The 22,559-nt window shown below is 34.3% G+C and overlaps 2 protein-coding genes and 1 pseudogene across 9 annotated transcripts; all 3 read left to right on the top strand.

The window, feature by feature from the left end:
- The first annotated feature begins 1,729 nt into the window (after positions 1-1,729).
- Positions 1,730-8,052, top strand: LOC141586318 (putative serine/threonine protein kinase IRE). 8 transcript variants are annotated; one of them, XM_074407506.1, is made up of 13 exons: positions 1,730-1,900; positions 2,101-2,185; positions 2,287-2,335; positions 2,458-2,571; positions 4,247-4,301; positions 4,459-4,590; positions 4,865-5,301; positions 5,664-5,736; positions 6,429-6,625; positions 6,846-6,958; positions 7,043-7,250; positions 7,349-7,441; positions 7,718-8,052. In XM_074407506.1, exons 10-13 carry the CDS (start codon positions 6,920-6,922, stop codon positions 7,729-7,731), a joined length of 354 nt encoding a protein of 117 aa, XP_074263607.1. In that variant the 5' UTR covers positions 1,730-1,900; positions 2,101-2,185; positions 2,287-2,335; positions 2,458-2,571; positions 4,247-4,301; positions 4,459-4,590; positions 4,865-5,301; positions 5,664-5,736; positions 6,429-6,625; positions 6,846-6,919; the 3' UTR covers positions 7,732-8,052. The 8 variants fall into 8 exon arrangements, 6 of the variants coding, with proteins under 6 accessions (XP_074263607.1, XP_074263606.1, XP_074263605.1 ...); XM_074407504.1 differs by having other exon boundaries at positions 1,731-1,900; positions 4,492-4,590; positions 6,776-6,958; XM_074407508.1 differs by having other exon boundaries at positions 1,731-1,900; positions 6,776-6,925.
- A 3,217-nt stretch (positions 8,053-11,269) lies between these two features.
- On the top strand, positions 11,270-13,252 carry LOC141658575 (peroxidase 9-like). The gene is made up of 4 exons (XM_074465501.1): positions 11,270-11,586; positions 11,740-11,931; positions 12,028-12,193; positions 12,676-13,252. Exons 1-4 carry the CDS (start codon positions 11,332-11,334, stop codon positions 13,092-13,094), a joined length of 1,032 nt encoding a protein of 343 aa, XP_074321602.1. The 5' UTR covers positions 11,270-11,331; the 3' UTR covers positions 13,095-13,252.
- Positions 13,253-14,562: 1,310 nt separating this feature from the next.
- LOC141587510 (putative pectinesterase 11) lies at positions 14,563-22,559 on the top strand (annotated as a pseudogene).

Genomic DNA, 22,559 nt, shown 5'->3' with positions numbered 1-22,559 from the left:
CTTTCGAAAACTACCAAATTGAAATTAATGAGCAAATTCGACAATTTTTTCCCCAAATTAACTAAAATTCCGACAAATAAGTCAAAATGCCAATGGAATTAATCATAATTTTGTCCAAATTAGTCACAATCTCGGCCAAACTAGTAAAAATTGTAGTAAAAAAATTAAAATAAATGCGTTAGTAGCTAATCAAAACAGTTGGCGGTGGTTAAGTATAGTAAATAATGTATGTTCAATGCCAGAAATAATGTTTTCGAATTAGAATTTTGTCTAATTTGGTCGGATTTTTCAATTTGGTAGTGTCCGACAAAAGTCAAGAAAATTTAGGTAGTTTTTCGCAAAATTAAAAACTTTAGGTAGTATTTATGTAAATAAGGTAAATATTAGATATATATATATATAAATAGAGCTGGCAAGCATGATCCGACCCGCAAGACCCGACCCAACCTGTAACCTGCGCACGACCCGATTATCAGTGACCAAAACCCGACCCAAACCCGACCCGATACTGACCCCATTAAATTGATGACCTGATAATTATTAAGCTTAATTTTGATCAAAATGAAAGTGATTTCGTGTTTATGTTGATATATTTGACTTAATAATTAAGTAATTAAACTAAATAATAAGTTAAAAACTAAATTTAATGGTAAAAAATTGTAGTAATGCGATTAAGTAACCTAACCCGATAATGACCCGATCCAACCCGATACATCATTTGACCCGAAATTATCCGACCCGATAATGACCTGAAGCCGACCCGACTCAACCCGAAATGGTATGCTGACCCGATATGCCGATATGACCCGACCCAACTTGACGTGATCCGAGTGATCTGATTGCAACCTCTAGATATAAATATAGATGTAGATGGAGAATTTGTGGAGAATATTAACTCTTCATTGTGTTGGGTATATACGTTACAAGCTTGTGACAGATTAAGCATCGCCCATATAAGTAGATAAAACAAAATTAAGAGTGCCTAGAAAATCACAAATAGCTTGTCTTTATCTACCCGAGTGAATTCTATTTAACTCGTTATAAATCTATGACGGATATTGCCCGTCACGTGGCAGCAAGGGGGGGGGGGGTCCGCTACCCTAAACGTAAAAAAATCGGTTAAGCGAATTGATTTTTGCTACCCCAAATATTGTTGAATAGTGAATAAATACATATTCAAAGCGTCTTGCTTGTGACGGGCTCATCCCGTCACAAGCTGAAAACCTCTCACAAAAAGGGAGAGGGGACAAGGTGGGGCACCCCCCATGTGCTTCCCACTCACCTCTCAATGGGTATTTTGTGAGAGGAAACGGTATCCGTCACAAACTTGTGACGGATATCGCTCGTTTTCAATGAGATTTTGTGATACATATTAGCGCATCAAATATACAACAAATATCATCTCGTTCAATGGTAAATGCTTTATTTTTTCACCGATGGTTCTATGTTCAATTATCATGAAGTGCACATTCCCTCTCTTTTTTTCTCTCTCTCGTTAAATGCATTTAAGTAAATGTTTATGTGAAGTGTCAATGAGTAGAATATCCAAAGTTTATGCATTGATGATGCTTTGGTTACCACATTTTTATGTTCTCGAATCTTATTTTAGAGAGTTTATTTTTTGTGGTATTTTACAAAGCAAGTATACAAAATTCTACCTATCCTTACTCTTTAAAAAGAGGGGACTTCGTAGCACTGTAGCTATGAATAGTGCCTACCAAAGTCTCCCTCTGCCGTTGATTTATTTACACATTAAATCTCCACCATCCATCTCTGTTATACTCACAACCACAACTTTCGGTCCTTTCTCTGCTCATTTCTCATTTCATTCCTCACTTCTCACCTCACTCCTTCGATGCTCTCACAAAACCTAGAAACCTGATCGTGAATCTCCTCAAAGGTATTCACTCTTTCTTATAATTGATTCTGAATTAGTTTTTTATGTTTATTCTGTTTGATTTCCAAGGATAGCATCTCTGAATCTCTTATTTTCAAGTTATTTCCGTTTGCTTTCCTTTATGTCGGAGGGTTATAATGATTTTGGGGTCGGATAGCGGTTAGATTTGGTACTGCCTGAACTTTGTTTGCGTGGATTTGTAGGTTTCGTGAGCTGCTTTGGGATTTCCAGTTTGATTAAGATGTGGTTAAGCTCCTTTGAGTGTCAATCATGTTGCTTTCCTCAAAGGTATTTTACTCCTTAAGCGATTTGGCTTTCATTTTTTTGTAATCTCCTGGTATTTACTCCTTATTAGGGATTCTGCGTTCTTTTGTTTTTTGTCTGTTTAGGGTTGGTTCCATTTTTGGGGATTTCTCACAGTTTGAATCCGCTAATTAGGTTTGTTTTCAATTGTTATTTGTTATTATTGATTTATTACTACTACTGTTATTACTTTCATTATTATTATTATTCGAATTATTTCTGATCTCATTATTATCGCCACGATCCTGGACCTGAAGTTGTGGACACGCACTAGATCCTGGGGCTGGATTTGGCATGAGCTTGGAGTTGTTTGGAGCTTTGAGGAGATGCTTAGCTACTAGGGCCACTGTTTTGGATGGTGCGTTAACCAGGTATTATTAGTATTGTTACTGCTTCTTTGTTAGACCTGTATTCACTCTTCAATTGATGCGCGGTCAGTTTTGTACATTCATAAGATCAGCCTTATTGCTGTCTCTTTATCGATTGTATTGCGCTTTATCCTTGTTGTGATTGCAGTTTTCGTGCAATGCGGTGTTCCGGAGTATAAGGCGACAAATGGCTTTGTGTTGTCTTCTCTGCCCAATTCATGGTGTGTTTAGTGGCATGGGTATTGGCTTACCGTCTAAAGCCTGCCTGTTTACTTATCTCTGCAGTATTTTTTTATCTCTGCATCTAATTCATATGGTCGTGATAACCTTTGATTAAAATACCGGTCGGTCATAATGAATATAAAAGGTAAACAATATGTAATAACTGAAGTTTATACACCTTCAAGTTATATCTTTGTGCTAAACAATTCTTAATTGGGATGTTTATTGCTTGATTAAACTAAGATCTTTCTTTTCAGAGTAAATTTAACTTCTATATTTTGGGTTCTTACTAATTTTTTTTAGTATTTTGTATATATGAATTGCATTGTGTCTGTTTGGAATTGTGGCAGAATGATCTTGGAATTTAACACCTTAAAGTTATCATCTTTGTGTTAAACATTTCATAATTAGGATGCTTATTGCTTAATTAAAGTAATACTCTTTTCGCCCCATTCGTTTGTTTTAACTCTTTTATCTCTTGTGGGGATATTTTGATCAAAGGTAAACAAATGATTGAGACGGAGGGAGTATCTCTCTTTTTAGTGTAAATTTACCATTTGTATTTTCCTATTCTTTTTTAGTAATTATTTGTGAGACGGTCCTTTTATATATGAAAATGTTCATTTACTAATACTAATATATGAGATAACCAAAGTGTGAGACGGTTTTATGCTATAATATGATTTGCAGTTCTGAGTTGGGATAAAATGTTTTTGGAATTTTGCACCAATAGATAATGAAACATATGATCACATTTTACAAAATGTCCAAAAAATATCATAATCTTGACTATTAGATTTGGGGAACAGGCTAAAATGATATTAACTTTTTGTGCTTCCCCACGCAGAATGTCTATGAACTATTTTGTTCAATGTCATGATAGCTAAATTCGGTGAACCGCAGTTAACTTTATAATTTCTGTAGGACAATCTTGTTTTTACACCAGGAATATGTTGGTTTTACATAGCTTCTTCCTTTTTTGAGTTTGACGATTAAATTAGTTTAGCTGTTTCGAATTTGAATAAACTTTAAGAAAGACGGTAAGGATTCATCCTAAAACTTTACTACCTTAGGTGCTATGTCTGCTTTTTAGCAAATCGGTGGTAGTTAATATAGAGAGGCCCTTTAAAAATGTGAGGTTCATTTAAAAAATTGGCTTAATTTTTTTCATTGATCGTGTTGGGAAGGAGCTCCTACCATAGTGGATGCTCTTTTCAATGCACCATGTCATTCTGTAGGATGATCTTGCTTTAATTGTATTTTTGTTGGGAAGGAGCTCCTACCATAGTAGATGCTCTTTTAGATGCACCATGGCTGTAGGATAATCTTGCTTGAATCGTATTCTTCCAGTTTGTAATGCGCTATAGAGAGACTGTTCATATTTTTAAGGCCTTCAATGTCATTTAGGAGGGGAACATTTCTGATCTGTGTTAATTTGGGTTTCTCGCATTTCCAGGTACCCACTCTTTCCAATCTCCGGTGTTCTTTGTTTGCGCCTTGCGGTGGAGCCGGTATTATATTCGACTGCCTGTATACTGACTTTTTTTTTCCTTTTTCAAGCACTTTATAACCTCTGTTCTTTGGAGTTTCTTTCATTGCTACATTATAGCTAGGAATAATACCTCCTCACACCACTTTCTGCCGTTGATTTCTCCCTTGTGATCTCAGATTCTTGGTCCTTCATTTTACTTTCACCTGCAGCCACACTTTTTGCCATTCTTACTGCCACTCTACTTCACTCATTCTCGTCCATCATTTGTTTATCACTCCTCGATCAACACCCTCGTCAAAAACCTAAAGGTATTTTTACTCTTAAACCCATTTTTTGTTGTTTATTATTTCAATTTTATTTCGTTTATTATGATTATGGGGGTACGATGTTGTTAATGGTGCTCTGCTTGCTCCGTTTGCGTAGTTTGTTCAAATCCTTGTTTTGCCAGGTGAATCTTTTTAGTTTAGGGTTGAGGATATTGTAATCAGGCCTTGATTCGGGGTTCAGGTTTTGTAGTGTTGTTGTCGTTGATGGTTGTCCGGTATTATTATAATTATTATTATATTATTGCTCCTGTGCTAGATAGGATGGATTTCTTCGCAGCTGGGATGGGCTCTATCTGTGCTCAGCAGTTGAAGGAGGATGCCCGCTGGGCATCTCAAACCCATGGCAGTGGTTCCCGTAGATTTGAAGACACGAGCACAAGCATGGAAGTAGTTGAATTCGAACAAGTCGAGGAAGTTATGACACCCGAGAAAATGGCAGAGGTCGCAGTTAGGGTACTATGTGCAGGAATGTCAGTCGCAATGAGCTCACTGGCAGAGTTTGCCATTAGTTCAGCCGACTGTTATGCTGAACTTGTACATCATTGGGAAAACGTGAAGTGGCCCTCCAATTCCAGTTAAGATTTGACGACGAACTTGTACCCTTTCCGGTTTCGTTGGACCTGATATTGAAAGGTTGGATCTTGATCTTAAAATTTTGGACCCTTTGATCTGGATCCAACAAAATATCTTACGGTTAGTAATAATGTTATTATTAGATGGTTATTGTTTATCATTGTTTTATAAATGTGAATATGCGTCTCTGATAATTTATTATGGATTGGATGGTTTCATCATGTAACATTTATCATGTTAATGTGTGAAACTGTTCATTTTCGATTAGCGATTACTCGGAAAGTGAACTTCCCTTTTACCCCTTCTTAGTTTCGCCAGAGGCATAAATAATGTTGCACAATCAAGTTTTGATTTGACGCTTACCTGATTGGCGACCCGATATTTGTTAATTAACTCTGACATTTCCTCTTATATACTCCATTATTCCTTTGGTGGACTTTGTATTATAGATGGGTGCCTTGCTGATTCTTAACCATTCATAGGAACCTTCGTAAGATTGAGCTGACGCACAATGGGAAATGCACGATGACGGTGGTGAGGTGATGGCTGAAAGTGGTAAGCAACGACTGGTTTTTGTTTTTCTTTCTGGTTTTTAACAAAAAAACTTGAAAACTTTAACTTGGTGGGTTGTTTTTCTTGCTGTTTTTTTGTGTGCCTCAGATTCGTTATGTATATGAGATTATATTTTATTTTTTTGTTTCCATTTTGGAATTTCAGTTTATGGCTGTTTTTTTTTTTTGCTTTATGATGCGCTTTCTTTCGTTACTTTAACCAAATTCAAAGAAATTCATGTACATTACAATTGTCTAGGCTTTACGGATTCATTTTCGGGGTACTTGATTTGTTGAGTTTCTCGATCTATGGAATCTGTGATATGTACAAAAATGACCCATTTTTTGTTTATTGATGTGCAGAATAATGAATTTTTTTATGCTCTTTCCAATTAAGTTGGTGTTGCGGTGAGAAACACGGAATATGATTAGTTGAATAAGATCACCTTACCTTTGAAATAAGGAATTCCTTTATTGCTTTTATGTGTCTTCTATTTTAAAAGGCTACCACCGTGCTTATGCCAAGTATTTACTGAATGTCGCTAAGATATACGGCTTCTTAGTCTACTATTATAATTCAAAGATGAAAACGCCTACCAGTGATTTTTTGGTAATAATTCAAATGTGGTGTTGATGATTGCTATTCCTTGACATATTTCATACATGTTAACTTAGTTGATAATGCTTTGATGACAGCTTCAGATTTTAAGCTAGGAGATAGAACTACAAAAAGAGAAAGGAGTTTCAGTCGAACGTGAGATAAAAATGAACGGTGTCGATTGTGGTGCCTGTGGCGGATGTGAGACTGCCGGGGTCAGACCACCATCATTTTTGATCGAGTGGAAGCTTCTCAGGTTTTTTGGCTAACGCGCCTCCTCCTGAAGTTCAAGAAGGTATTTATGTTATTATTGTGCATCATTTTATGTATTGTTGACTTGTTGTACACATAGAAAACTTTGGATGCGATATAATTGTGTGAACCACTTGATTTCATCTATATTGGTTTAAATTTAGGTTTTTTTGTTGGAATTGTTATTTGGCAGGTTGCATATGGCTAAACCTCTTCACTCATACTCTATCTCTCTTAATCTCGGTATCTGCTCCTACCTTCAGATCGCGGCTGAATACTTGCCTATTCAACTTCACATCTCCTGGAGGTCCATTGTGTCCAACCGAAACTGTTCGCTATGAAGGTTGAGATGCTTGAGATGCACTTTTTTTTCCCTGTGAGTAGTTATGCTTATGCCTATTCGACTGTCTTTGTTTGGTAGAGTGATTGTCTCACAAAGCTCTAATGCTTGTAATTACAGTTGACCGATTTTGGGCTCTCAAAGGTTGGTCTCATTAACAGCACTAATGACTTATCTGGTCCGTCAGTTGGCAGCTCCTATTTTTTGGGTGACGAGAATCCTGATTCTATGCTGGATCATCCACCAACGCGAGAGCAACGCCAGAAACATGCTGTTGTAGGAACTCCTGATTATTTAGCTCCAGAGTTACTTCTTGAAATGGGACATGGTTTGATAAATGTTTTTGCATTTATTTTTATAAGTTTGTTAGTTTATCATATCCTCATTTAGTTATTGTTTTGTGGGCTGGTCTTTAATGTTATCCAGGTGCATCTGCTGATTGGTGGTCTGTACTCTGTAGGTGTTATTCTTTTTTAGCTTCTTGTAGGAATTCCACCATTCAATGCGGCGAATCCTCAGGTAAATCAAAATTTGCAGGACAAATTTAAATATCCTGGCATAGATTAATACTACTTCGTCCGTAATACATAGATTACACTAGCTGTTGTGGAATCATCCATTTCACATCAGAAACTCCTTGGAAATTAAAAGTCATGGTATACATGATACAAATAATCTTTTATGCATATCGCCTTTATTGTTGGATCTTTGATATTGGTCTTATCTCTTCAGGGAACACCATTGTTCATGAGTTTTTCCTCTGTTGCTATTCATCTTTCATTTTGTTTGTTGCAGCAAATTTTTGTTAACATTATGAATCACGATATCCCATGTCCTAAGTTCCCTGAGGAAATGAGTTATGAAGCTTATGACTTAATCAGGAAGTAAGTTGTCGGAAAGTCAGTGAGCTTGTTGATTTGTTCTTTCTCTGATTAGCTATTCTAGGCACTATGTTTGGTGCTCTTGCATGTATGGCTTATAAAGACCAGAGTAATTTCTAATGTTGACATTCTAAAACTGTATCTGCATTGTAACTTAGCTGTGTCATTTGTTCTGGAAGGCTAAAACAGTAGACAAAACTTAAGGTGGCTTCATACTGACCATTAAAGTTACTCACACCCTTTCCTTTCCTTTCGGACCATTCTTTTTCTTCTACTTTCTGAAAAATATGGTGTATTATACAAGTTCGACGATTTATTTCATACTTTGTTTACATGGTGTGTTCTACACAAAAGTACTATACACGATTGTTCAAATTGGGGCACCGCGCCTAGGAGGGCGCGGAGCAACAACTAGTATAAACAAAAAGTAATAAAAATTCGCTAAATTGCAAGATAAAAAATATAGTCGATGAATTAGAAAACAAAAATAAACTAATAAATCATAAATTAGTCATAAATATAACCTGAATTGATTATCTTAGTTGGGAATTAACAAAATTTTAAGTTATTATGTAAGCGGTCGTACTCGTTATACATATTGTGAATTAGATTAAATAGGTTATGTACTGTATATTTTTCTCGTTCCTAAAATTTATTGATATATATGAGTTAAATAGGCCAAAAAACTTTTACTACTCTAGACTTTAAATCTTGGGTCTCACATATGAGAATATGCGGAGAAAGAAAGGGAATTGATGATTAGAGATTTTGTTTGAGAGAGATTCCTGAATATTGATGCTCATGCTAATTTGACAGATACTTACCAACTCTATTCCTAAGTTTGACTTTGTTGTTATTACTCTCATATTTTATTGAGTCGATATCCGATGGTTAACAATTAGCTCTTGTACTTAGTGCATGAAATCTCTCATTAATAAACAAGTCAAGAAGGTGTCAACGTAACACTATAAGACGCCAAAATATAGTTGCAATCTTTATGTCTTTTGCGACCCAAAATTTCAACGTTTGTTAGAAGCATTGTGGGGTTTATTTGCTAAAATCCATGTGCCATTAATTGGTCACACCCTTAATTTACGTAATTAACATGGAGTAGCTTTAATTTTAGCTACTTAGCTACCCCGTATCAACTACTTATATCAAGTCTCATGGATGCTCGAGTGTTCCTTAGCCATTATTCCTTTCGTCTTAATTATTTGTTTACCTTTTTTATTTTTATTGAAAATTATATAACCACCAAAAATAAAAAAAATGACCGAGACAAAAAGGGTACATGTTAATTAATTGTTAGTTAGCAGAATTTTAAAAACTTTCATGTGTAGAATTCTTCTCTTTGTGACCATATATGTATTCATTTCAGAAAATTGAATTCTTTTCCTAATTTTAAGGAGTGTATTGCTGTATTAGGGTCGTAGGTAGATAGAGATATCACCTACATTTGGGTTCATTGTAGGCTTGTAGCCATTTGACCTTGGTGGTTACCGGTTAGTTAATATCATCGCGATAATTATCTTTTCTGAATATATGTAGTTAAATCATTAAATGGGTAGCTTGTCATATTTCATTGGGTTATTTCATAACAATAATTCATCATATTGGTAGTATGCAATAATCACTCCATCATATCAATAATCTCAATTAAATCCAACATAAACATCATACCTTCTAATAACGAACCAACTGATATTTTTTTATGTTTATGTGTATCAAATAAACCAAGTACTTGATTCATCATTTGAAAATATTACACATAAACATCACATATACCAGCAAGGTTGTCCAAAAACTATCAAATATTCCAACATAAACTTAAAAAAATATCAGTTGGTTCGTTATTAGAAGGTATGGTGCTTATGTTGGATTTAATTGGGATTATTGATAGGATGAAGTGATTATTGCAGACCACCAGTATGATGGATTATTATTATGAAATAACCCTATTTCATTAACATAAATCATTAAATGGGTAATTTGTTATATTTCATTACTAAGATCAAACTTTTGACACAAAATATTGAAATCAAGTAAACTAGATTTCTAAAGTAACCAAAAAGAAAAACTATTAATAGAATTAGTATTATAATGGTTTAAACTGCGAATTTTTACGTAAGATCGCTATAAAAAGGGTTAAATTGATGAATGCGCGTCCAAGAACACCTAGTATCACACAAACCCCAACAATATTGGTGTGAAGGTGATTAATAATCTTTTGAAAACAGTAAAGCCTTTTTTCCATGAAAAATAAGAAATAGTAAGCCTTATGTGTTGTTCTACGTTGCTTAGTTGCTATAAGAAAACATATGCCAAATTGACAATGACTATTATACGCAAATTATGCATTAAACTATCAGTGTTCTGACATTGTAGGTATATCTACAGCTGGTTAATTGGCTTTAGATTCCAAATTCTAATTAAAGTTTGAGATATTTACGAATTAGATTATAATTATCGATCTCCTTTAACACCAAAAATAAATTGATTCTTGAATAGCCTCGGGCATCAACTATACAATGTACCTTCATCTATCTAATCTTAGCACGAATGACGAAAATAAGGTCATTAACACCAAGCCACTAAATCTTTTATCGAAATGATTATATTTCATTCATCTAGTTTTTCCAAAATTTTCGTATATAAGTTAAAACGTTGTGAATACTGATTAGTAAAATAGATAAAATTACACAAACTTCAATAACATGCTCAGAGTTTCAAGAAACGATTATACTTCACCCATTAGTTTTTCCAAATTTTTCGTTTATAAGTTACTCGTATTTGTGAATATTGATTAGTAAAATACGGAGTAGATAAAATTACGCAGACGAGATAAAATTACGCAGACGTCAAAAGTGATCAAAGTTTCAAATCCGTACAAACTATAGCACAAAGTATGGTATAAACATGTAATGTAATACTCTTATTAGGCTAACAACATTGTTAACTGGGCCAATACATAATTACAAAATACATAAAACATGATTCCTAATCTTAGCCTAAATGTCTCAATAATTTAAGCTCGCTTTTAAGCAGGTAAATAGCACTACCAAATTATCCTATATGGGGCAGGGAATCCCATAAAAATGGACCTAACATTTCTATTAATAATAAATTAAAGAGTAGTTGATTTCACAATTAAATTAATTATCAGTCGATGTCAATTATCGCTGCTGGTTAAGTTATAAAGAGTGTTAGATTGTTAGTCATGTGAGTTTAAAATAATAAATTCGCTCTTGTGGCTTCACCTAGTCCATACAAATTAAAAAATTATATCGAAGATGTCTTAGTCTAATGGTTAGGACGGATGTATTGTAGATAATAGGTTCCAGGATCGAATCTCCCTCCTCTCTCTATTGTAATGCGACAAAGTGCACACTTCGTTGAACCAAAAAATTAAAAAATTATCAACCTTTTAAATTTCTATATATAATGCCATTTTATTGACACTTAAATCAACAACTCCACACTAAAAACCTCACTAAATAAGAAACTATAGAGAAGCTTGATTAAATCATAATGGCAGCTTTAAACAATCATCTTACCTTCATGGCTTCAATCACACTTGTCTCTACTCTCACCATGTCCTTAGCACAAGGTGGTCTCGGGTTTGGGTTCGGGTTTGGTTTCGGACTTCTCACGCCAAACTTCTATGATAGTTCATGCCCTGAAGTTAATGACGTTGTTATGTCAGTGCTTAATAATGCCATTGCACAAGATCCTCGTATGGCCGCCTCGTTGCTTAGGTTACATTTCCATGATTGTTTCGTCAAGGTTATTCCTCTTTTGCTTACTCTTTTAACGTTATTACAATGTGTCTCCCTTATTTACATGCAACAAAAATTCGTATAATGATTCATGTTAGCTGATACGGAGTACTATTGTACTAATCATTTTGGGACTAACCCTTGGCGTGTTATGTTGTAGGGGTGTGACGCATCAGTGTTACTAGACGATACTCCATCATTTCTTAGCGAAAAAAATGCCGTGCCAAATGCTAATTCCTTGAGAGGTTTTGAAGTAATAGACGAGATCAAAGCACGACTAGAACAATATTGCCCTGAAATCGTGTCTTGTGCTGACATTGTCGCCTTAGCTGCTCGCGATTCAGTTGTTCTGGTGAGTTCGCAAAAACAATGAAAATCGTATTTGTAAAATATGCAACTCACTGAACTTATGTTTTAATTCGACGTAATTGCATGACTTATGATACAGAGTGGAGGACCATCATGGGAACTACCATTAGGTAGAAGAGACTCTACTGCAGCATATTTCGACCTTGCTAACAATACCATCCCTGCCCCCGTTTTCAATGTCCAACAACTTCTCCAAAATTTTCAATCTCGCGGTCTTGATGCTGTCGATCTTGTCTCACTCTCAGGTAAATAAGGCTACATACATCTGACTCGCTTTATTCTCCTTAGACGAAACTTTCTTTGACGTGATTAATTTTTAAAATTATTTCATTGTTCATTTGATATTTTTCGAACATAAATTCTTGTATAAGGCCCCCGCCTTACACAAGAGTTTGTATAAAGCGGTTTCTTCACAACCGCTTCAATATGGTGATCCGTTTTACTCCCTCCATCCCATTATATTCTTCCTAGTTTGACTTTACAGTCTCCAAGACAACACTTTGACACAGTTTTTCTCAATTTATATTCATATTTTCATTCAAAAAAATATTTACAAGACTTTGTTACAAAGAATGTAAATATTTTTATCATCATGTTTTACTTTTTATGGTCAAAATTAAACTTAGACATCAAAAGTCAAACTAGAAATATAATAATGAAATAGAGAACTATAACGTATTATTGTAAAACCGTCTCACAAGAAACTAATTGTTTTTCAATTGTGTAGGAGGACACACAATAGGATTGGCAAGATGTACAAACTTTAGAAAGAGGTTATACAACCAATATGGAAACAATCAACCAGATTTAACCATAGAGATGACATTTTTGAATGAATTAAGGGGAGTGTGTCCCCCAAATGGAGGTAACAACAACTTATACCCATTGGATTATGCAACACCAAGATCATTTGACAACTCCTACTTCAAGCTTATCATAGGAGGCAGAGGAGTTCTATTCTCTGACCAACAACTTTATTCAGGGAACTTTCCAATTGTTTCTCAATTAGTCAATCTTTATGCTCAAGATGAGACACTTTTCTTTAATGATTTTGCAAGGTCAATGGTTAAGATGGGTAACTTAAGCCCACTCTTGGGGAATGATGGTGAAATTCGCAAGAATTGTCATCGCGTTAATTATTATTGAGTTACTGAACGGAAAATAAAAATAGGGTATGCCGGGTTATGATTTTATCGACTGAAGAATTGTCGTTGTGTTAGTTATTATTGAGTTGATTCTTAATTAGGGTATTCGGAATTATGATTTTATCAACGGATTATTGAGAACTGTGAATGTTTTACGATTCTACTTTGTTTGTCCCTAGTTATTCAATTATTGAGGTTGATGTACTTTCTTTGGCTTATACTCCGTATTTATTGGAATTTCTAGTATAATATAAAGCAACTGTTAGAGGGATGAGAATTTCTTACAAATCTTAACACATACTAGAAGAACATTAACATACTTTGACCTTCAGAAAATAAACTAGAGTTATCACAATTTTAGAGGTTCATGTACTTTCTTTTGCTTATATTTATTGGAATTTCTAGTATAATATAAAGCAACTGTTATTAGAGTTATATTTTATACAAATGTATTTAAGTTTTCTTACAAAATATGATAATGACAAGTGCGATCTTCATTCCTCTTCATTTCCTTAGATGACGTGATAAAATTTTACTTTTTTTTTTTACCGTTATGATCAAAGTTTTCATACTTTGACCTTCAGAAAATAAACTAGAAGAACATTAACATAGATGAGTTTCGAATTTTGATTAGGTTGACGACCCTAACGGGCACGAGTGCACGACGTTCATCCCCGTTCCTAAGTTAATTATGTTTATAGTGTTAGTTAACGGCGCATCCCGGCCACATAAGCACCCGTCAAACAAGAGACATGCATTGAATATTTGAATGTCTTAAAAGAAGGCGAATATAACATTTTGTCATTTTGACATGGTTTGCTACAAGTAAATTTGAAGCAACTTAACCATGTTGATTTCTTTGATCATATCCGTTAAATTATACTTCGAATCGGATTAGTTCTTCGATTAACCCACCATGACTACGATATCTGTTATTTATGGGTCTAATTCCGTTTCAGCACCTGATTAGGTTTCTCGGACTAATTAGAAAACTGTTATTATTAATATTAAGTGTGATGGATAAACAAATTCCTCTTTTTCCTTTGTCATAAGTAACACATTGTTAGTAAAACACATAAACCCGTGCTATTTATTTCTTTTCTTTAATTCTTTCTTTCTTGCATCCATCAAAACATTATCCTATCACAAAATTCACCCTTTTGCATATTTCTTTAATCTTGAATTAGAAAAAACAAAATTCCCCGCCGAAAACTTGAAGCAATCGATGCCCGTCCCGACTAAGGCTCTGTTTGGCAAAACTGACTGAAAAAGTACCTGAAACCTGATAATAAGGTACATGAAACCTGAAATGGTACCTGAAAGCTGAAAAATTAACTGAAAAGATAGCTGAAAATTAAGAACTGATAAGGTAGCTGATTTTTATCAAAACTGTTTGGCAAACTAACTGAAAAGGTAATTGATATGTGTCAAAAGACGTAACGGGGCATGGTTTAATATTATTATCATTTATGTTAAGGGGTAAAAATGGTATGTAAAATATAATCAGGTACCTGAAATGTCAAATGCTACATTAGGTAGCATTTCATTTCAGGCAGCTTATTTGCTAAAAAATGCTACTTGCCAAACGCTTACAAATAAATAAGCTACCTGAAACATTTTGCAAAAAAGCTACTTTGGTGAAAAAAGGTACCTAATTTGCGCTGCCAAACAGAGCCTGTAGACTCAATACTTAGGGGAAGAATTGCTGGAACTACTATAATCAGTTGGGCTGATAGTCGTAATATTTGGGCTTCTCCTACTCTTACTGTTCTTGCTTCTGATTTTGTGGGCCGTTATCTTACTATTCAGGTTCACTTCTTCCGTCCTTATCAATAGTTATCGTTATTTTTTCAGAGCGTCTAATCAGTCGTTATCATTTGTTTTAAATTAAATTCGCGTTGGACCAAATAAATTAACAAAAATATATTCGATTTTTTTATAATATTAAGGGTAATTTCTATGTGCATGGTTAATAATTTATTTTGTTCACAGTCCAAATCACTTGTTATCTCTTTTATGGATTTTATGTTGAATCCAAATGGTTGATATCGCGAAGGAAAGATTATAGTCTTTTGGTTTCTCCCTCCCCTCCCCCTTCAACTCACCCTCCGTCACTATTTAATTCATAGGTGCAATTTGCACATGATGCTTAAATTGGTCTTAAATCTTTTAATTATTTAATTTAACAAGTTATTGTATTAGACAGTCTCATAATAAGATTATTACTCTTGACAACTACACAAGTATTTAGATAGTCATTATTTCTCAATTTGTGCCCAATACTCTGATAGTGTATTTAATTAGTTACAATGTTTTGTCATTGGAATTTCAGAATACACATGGAGATGGAGCGAAAGCACTGGCATTGAGGGTGACAAGCGATAGGGCGGAGTTTACAGCATGTCGAATCACTTCATATAAAGACACACTTCTAGATGAGTGAGGCAGGCATTTTTACAACAATTGTTATATTGAAGGAGACACTGATTTCATTTTTGGCAATGTAGAGTCTCTCTTCCAAGTAAGTTGTTATTCTTTATCATTACTAGCTTTTGTTACTCTATAGTTTTCTTAACGATCACGCGTTATCTCACTAGACCTAGTAAAATTGACCTAACCAGAATGACCAGACACAACGACCTAAATTGATTCATTTGACATAAAAATCTAGTAATTATGGCTCGAAACATTACACCCGTCTAAAATACTTGATATCAACAACGACTCAAGCCACCTAACCCGTATAGCACATTTGCCAATTTTATCATGACTACACCGTGATAAAAACATTTTATTGTCACACACGCAAATTAATACGAAATCATTCTGAAAATCTTATAGAACCCTTTGTTAACACGTACTTACCTAATATTTTTCAATGCAGAATTGTCACATACATTCGATATCAAATCGAAACGGAGCAATGACAGCACAAAAAAGGGCAGCGGCAGAAAAAGAAACAAGATTTTATTTCATGGGTGGTCGGGTCACAGGGATCAAAAGTTGCACACTAGGAAGGCCATGGGGTCCTTACTCAAGAGTAGTGTTTATGAACACTTACATGGGTAATGAGGTAAATCCTAAAGGATGGGACGATTGGGGTAAACCCTATACACATGATTCGGTTTACTATGGTGAATATAAATGTTATGGTCCAGGGCAAATCGGTCAAATAGGGTTCAATGGTCTCTTAGTCTTACTGATCAACAAGTGTCTGAGTTTTATAAGTATCTTAAGAGCCCTACATCTTGACTCAAGCATTGATTCTATTGTCTTTAGGGAATCACAAAATCCCATTGAAGACGGGCGATATCCGTCACAAGTTTGTGACGGATACCGTTTCCTCTCACAAAATACCCATTGAGTGGCAATCCTTATACCATACACCCAGGTGTATGGTACTTTATACTCCAACTTTAATTTAGTTTTGTAAAACCGTTAAAACTTAGATTTCATAAATTAGAAAAATTTAAAAATTATACCATTATTCGTGATTTTGATTCCTCTATAATTTGAGATCACATTTGATATATTTTGGTGTTTATTTTAATTTTACTCGCATATTCACACCATATAATTGACATGTTCATCACAATAAAATATTCACATTACATAGTTGACATATTCATATAAATCAAACTTCTTATTCTAAAATTAAAACTCACATACTCACCCAATTAATTAACATATTCACAAATACATATGACAAATACATAGAGGTTATCATAAATATTAATCTAACATAACCTAACATATATTCACAAAGTATAACTACATATTCATCACATATAGATTACATATACGCAAAACATAAACCTCATATTCACAATATATAACATGTGAATATATCACTTATTTATATTTTGTGGATGTCGATATCTTCATTTGCGGACTCGTTCAAATAAACGGAATAATAATCATGAACGTTTTGCTCCATAGACAGTAGCAAAGCGAATAATGCAAAATAATTTGGCCAAAAAACATGAAATTTACGTAATTGAGTAGTAATAGATCCATGATAGAGTTTTTGTAGAATAACATAAGTATTAGAGCAGTGTAACTAATTGTAACATAGTGGATTAGTGGGTGGTTATTTTTATAATTTTTGTTTTTTATTTATTTTTCTTTAATAACTCCCTTGGGAGTATCATGCTCCCTACTCTTGGGAGCATGATATAATTTACCATTGAGTGGTGAGTGGGAAGCACATGAGGGTGCCCCACCTTGTCCCCTCTCCCTTTTTGCGAGAGGTCTTTAACTTGTGACGGGATTAATCCGTCACAAGCAAGACGCTTTGTTAGGGAATAGTATAAATATTTGGTAGAAATACTTGTGCGACTAACGATAACGATATTAGAGTCTTAGCCCCAAAATAGTCGGGTGAGGATTTGATGAATTTGTTCTTGTATGGATTCATTTTCACTACTTTGATTATAATTCCATTGATATTATTATTTCATTGTTTGATATTGTATCATCAATTGTGACCATAGCTTTCTTGGCCAATAATTACCCATAACCATCGACACCCATACTTGGTTAGACTTGTTTAGGGAACCCGACAACCCTAGTTTCTATCAATTGTTTACATCTTACCATTCTAATTACTTCCTCCTAGTCGCTCATTTCTTTCCCTTTCATTTTGGACAAGAATTAAAGAAATGATTTTGGACGACACAAAACATTCTACCCCACATGTAAATGAATTTGGACTACACAAAACCTTCCAGAAAAGAAAAGCAGGAAGAAATCTGACAATCATGAAAAAGGAAAGAGGGAAGAAATGAGCGACTAGGAGGGAGTGCTTGCTTTCAATTGCTTTAGTTCTAGTTTAATGAATTTTACTACCCTCCTTATTTTCGACTAGACTCAGCCTTAAACAAATTAAGTGCAACTCCACCCATCCTTGTGGTTTAACCCCGATTATTATATTACTATAATTGGGTTAATTTTTGGTGCGAGTATTGACGGTAAATACTCGATCATCATGAAGTACGTCTCACTAACCAAGAAGTTTTCTCCTTCATGAGTTTGAGCTCAGAGAATGAGAAGACTTGGATTGTCATAGCTTTAAACAACAGTACAATTGGAAAGTTATTCAGCTGTAATTCCTTAGTGATTACTGATTAGTACGTTAATTACGCTTTATACTTGTATGTATGTCGGTTGTATTAAGCAAGGGCGGATTTAGAGGGTCTGGGTGAACATGTACACATTGTTTTGGTAAAATTTTACCGACTATTGATTTAATTTAGTGAGTGATAATGATTATCTACGGCCAACGACGATATGAATAAAACGGATTTAGTGAACGTTTGAACGAGACGAAATAAAATATTGACACGCAAGGTTTTGGTGACGCGGAAAACCCGATGTGGGAACAACCGCGGGTGGAGTCGGAATACCACCAATTTAGCACACTATAATCGAGAGGATATTATGCAAGTAAGAAATACAATGATTAATTTGCTAGTGAAATATTGCAAAGTGGAGACGGGTTGTCGAGTGAGAGTGTGCTGGAGTATTGAATGATCCTTCTCAACATGACGTTTCCCTCTTTATATAGTTGTTGGTTCTAGGGTTGAATTCTATAACTCCTTCCTGCCTCTGGTGCTAGATTCCTGCGTCTGCTCCTGGAAAGTAGGAATTAGTTGCTTGTTATTAGGAGATGATTAGTTGACTTTTCCACCCTTTTGGTTCCTGATTTCTATCTTTTTTTCCAATTAATTTCGTAACAGCTTTGACTTTTTCCACTCTTAATTTTTGCCCATAACACACACCATAAATTTTTAGAGATAATTTTTTATAAGTATCCAAAATAAGTAATAGGTTTAGGTGGTTGAGTTGGTAAGCTCTCAAATTGTAGATTCTAAGGTACCAAGTTCGATTCTTGTACCCTTAATTTTGGTTAAATGTAAACAACAATTTTCATTATTTACCCTTATTTTTTGTTAAATAATTTTTTGGTTAAATACAAACAACAATTTTCATTATTTACTACAAATTACATTTATTATAAATTTAAATATTTCAGAAGAAAGTTCAAAATAAAATACTAATTTTTTTTAAATTACTTATTTTTCTATTTTTTGGGAGGGAAAAATCCAAAATTAAAAATGATGTTTATAACAAAAATAATGTATCAGAAAAATTTTGTGGCCTCTTTCGATAAATTTCTGCGTCCGCCCCTGCTATTAAATATTAACTATAGGTTGTAAAAAATTATTTTTTGTAGTTTTTCATAGAAGATAAATGTTAGACAACTAAACACTCCTCTATTCCGTTCAATTACAATACTTACCAAATTTTATTTTAGATTACGAGATATATTTAAGATCTAACCGATAAATATATCAGCAACAATTTCAATAATGAAAGATTTTCACATTCCGGGATTTAGTGACAGATGTTCTAAATTTCATTCAAAAAAATAAATAATGATGTTCTGAATGTAATTTTTAATAAACTCGTTGCAAAGAATAGTAGTTTCAACTATAAGCTGGGAATGGATTCGTAAGACAAAAGTCAGCCACAACTAATATGAATTTTCAAGTCTACAACGATGATTTAAACAGTACTGAATAGATGTAATAATTGTGTGAGAAATGTGAGATGGTGTCACATCTCAAAAGTCTCTCAACAATTTTTTTTTTCAAACAATGAAACTTTCATAAATAAAATGAGACCATATGAGGTTCGAAACAAGGTTATATATTAAGTCTTGGTCTACGATTTGATCTAGTAATCTATCATTTTTGTCTAATCAATGTTGTTGAGCTTTTAAAATTAAGGTCGTAAATACCTTACAAACAGTTTATTTGTAAAACACGATTTGGTAAATGTGTTTCATCTATGTACTTTTATCTTACGAGACCCTCACCCTTATCAAAGTCTTTCGCATTTGTTACACTGAACAATTTGATCATCTAATGACACTATTATTCATTTGTCATTCATTAACTAGATCCATAAATGATCCCCTTCTCTTTTCATGGCCTATATACAGGAATAAAAGGTAACAAATGACGGTGACCATAGAGCATAATAATGAAGGAAGAAAAAGAAAAATAATCGGCGACGACGACGACAACAACAACAACAACGATAATAACAATAATCGTGATAAAATACTAACAAACGTAACAATAGTCGTGGTAAAATACTAATAATCTGTGGTAATACGAATTGACTAATGAAAAGTTTTTTTTTCTTACGCGGTTTTTTTGTCTCCGGGGCCCAGTGCTCGCACTTGTCACATTATTATGTATTATCCTATTTCCTTATTCTTATTATCTTGTAATCTTATTGTAATCTTCTAGTTAGTTGTATCCTATATTTTAGGCTACTGTATAATCTTGTTACCTAGCTTGTGTTGACATTTTGTACTCCTAAAGTTGTATTATCCTATTTCCTTTTCTTATTCATTTTCTACAAGGTATGACTACCACATGAATGCACTTATTCATTAAAACAAAAATTTTGAACTCTAATTCATTCTTCATCGTTGTTACTCGACTCGGATATGGCCATACGGGTGTAAGACACTGAAAATAATAAGCGGTTTCTTGGGTGTTTTCAGGTTTTGCTTGGTGAAAAATTATATTTGCTCTAAGAATGTTATGTTTTTAATTAGTTTAGCCATTTTTGTTAATTAAAGTTTCAATCTTTATACTCTTGTCATGTTTTAATGTTATAATTAGACTATTGGATAGCATGTTTAGTCTTAATTTATTCTTGTTAAGTCATTAGATTAGTTTAAAGTTACAAACTTTATTATTAAATTATGCTCAATTTTATGTTTAGAGTAATTATAAATGTGTTTTGTGTTAGATTAGTAATGATTAGTGAGTAATTTTCTCGCTACGGTTCGATTTAGCCCCGACATGTGTAGGTTATTTGATTAGATCCCATTTTAATTAGTTGTTGGGTGTAGTAAAGGTTGATTAGGGGACTTGATTTGTCTTGGGCTTATTTGTGGTAAGTATTGACTCTTAACCCTTGTCCATTGGCGGGAGCCGATTAGGTTGTGAATCGGGTTACCATATTTAAGTTTAATTGCCGACCTAGGTTGAGATCGAAAGGGAGAACCAAGGGAGGGCACCCTTAATCTTGTGTTTGAAATCAACCTTCGAGAGAAGGGGAGGGATGACCCGGAAACCGACGTGGGCTTAATGACCTTAGTCAATACTAGGCTACCTTGAGAATTACATGTGTTTTCGGGTAGTTGGGTGTTAAACTTGGGATACCGACTTTCGAACCCGAGAGGGGGGTTAGTTGGGATAGCTAGTGTCCTATTATGAGCCCGAGAGGGAGTTAGTAGGCGAATTAGAGGCGTTTTCCACCTTACACATTACCTCAATAACTAAATAACGGGATTATGATAGTAAATGAACATGTCGGAGGTGAGATCGGACCCTAGGCTTTCCTATATTGTTTAATCACTTTCCATTACTTGTTTACTTAGTTGAGTAGTCTTAGTTAGTTAATTTAGTTTAGTCATTTAGCTTATTATCAATCTTACTCATGATTCGCGTAGCTAACTCATAATCTAAGACAAAACTAGTACTCAAACTTGATCTCCTTGTGGTTCGACCTCGACTACCCTACTACATTAGTTGAGTTATTTGTTTGATCGGGGGAGTGTGACAAACCCCGCTATCAAAGAATTTGAAAATCTATCACAGCCGACTTAAGATAAAAAGAGTCTATGTCACCCCCTTGACGAGGTTAGATGGCTGACACCTTGTTGTATCCCAGTGATTGGGTTTATAAGACTTTTTTTTTAAAAAATGGTGTTATTCCTGAAGACATGAAGAGGCTGCTTAACTTGCTCAAAACACAACTTGGGTAAGTTTACCTGTAAAATATTTAATTGCTTTTGTAGCCATAATTAATACATGCCTATATTCAATTGCTTGATTGATTATTTGTTTGTTTGTTTGTTTGTTGTTTTACAGTGAGGAATTGCTCCTTTGCTATCATTTTGCCCTAATGAGTGTAACCGGAAGAAGAGAATTTTTTTTTTGAGGTGAAAAAAAAAAAAAAAAAACTTCCGAACAGTCCAGAATGGAGGACTCTCGTCGAACCGACCGGACCTTGGTATCAAACACTTCAGAGAAAATATGCAAAATACACGTCTAGTAAAGAAGACCTGCCCTGATACTTCCGGAATTCTCTAGCGCACCTACTCAACCATTGTCGTATGGTATGTTTCCGACTCTCAGGATGTATTTGATTACTTTGTGTAGCTGCAATCAACCCTTCATCCATTGAGTAAGTAAGCTCTTACAGCAAACAATTGTGCACTCATCCCTTTACTGTCATGTTAATGTTAATTCTGTCATGCCAGGATACAACTCTCGACAAAACTGGCACTCATTTCTATAGCAATTGTTACACTGAAGGAGCTATTGATTTCCTTTGTGGTAATGCTAATTCTCTTTTGAACTTCGCATTTTTTTGGTGA

This window comes from Silene latifolia, chromosome 6 (genome assembly GCF_048544455.1).
Source record: "Silene latifolia isolate original U9 population chromosome 6, ASM4854445v1, whole genome shotgun sequence".
Classification (NCBI taxonomy): Eukaryota; Viridiplantae; Streptophyta; class Magnoliopsida; order Caryophyllales; family Caryophyllaceae; genus Silene; species Silene latifolia.
The sequence above is the reverse complement of the archived record's forward strand: the minus strand, read 5'-3'. Positions and strand labels throughout refer to the sequence as shown.

Bases quoted from the DNA above. Each gene is read 5' to 3' on its own strand.
- LOC141586318 (XM_074407505.1), top strand. From the start codon at position 6,920: ATGAAGGTTGAGATGCTTGAGATGCACTTTTTTTTCCCT. The intron at 6,959-7,042 runs GTGAGTAGTTAT...TTGTAATTACAG, and splicing joins AGATGCACTTTTTTTTCCCT to TTGACCGATTTTGGGCTCTC. The intron at 7,251-7,348 runs GTTTGATAAATG...AATGTTATCCAG, and splicing joins ACTTCTTGAAATGGGACATG to GTGCATCTGCTGATTGGTGG.
- LOC141658575 (XM_074465501.1), top strand. From the start codon at position 11,332: ATGGCAGCTTTAAACAATCATCTTACCTTCATGGCTTCAATCACACTT. The intron at 11,932-12,027 runs GTGAGTTCGCAA...CTTATGATACAG, and splicing joins CTCGCGATTCAGTTGTTCTG to AGTGGAGGACCATCATGGGA. The intron at 12,194-12,675 runs GTAAATAAGGCT...TCAATTGTGTAG, and splicing joins CGATCTTGTCTCACTCTCAG to GAGGACACACAATAGGATTG.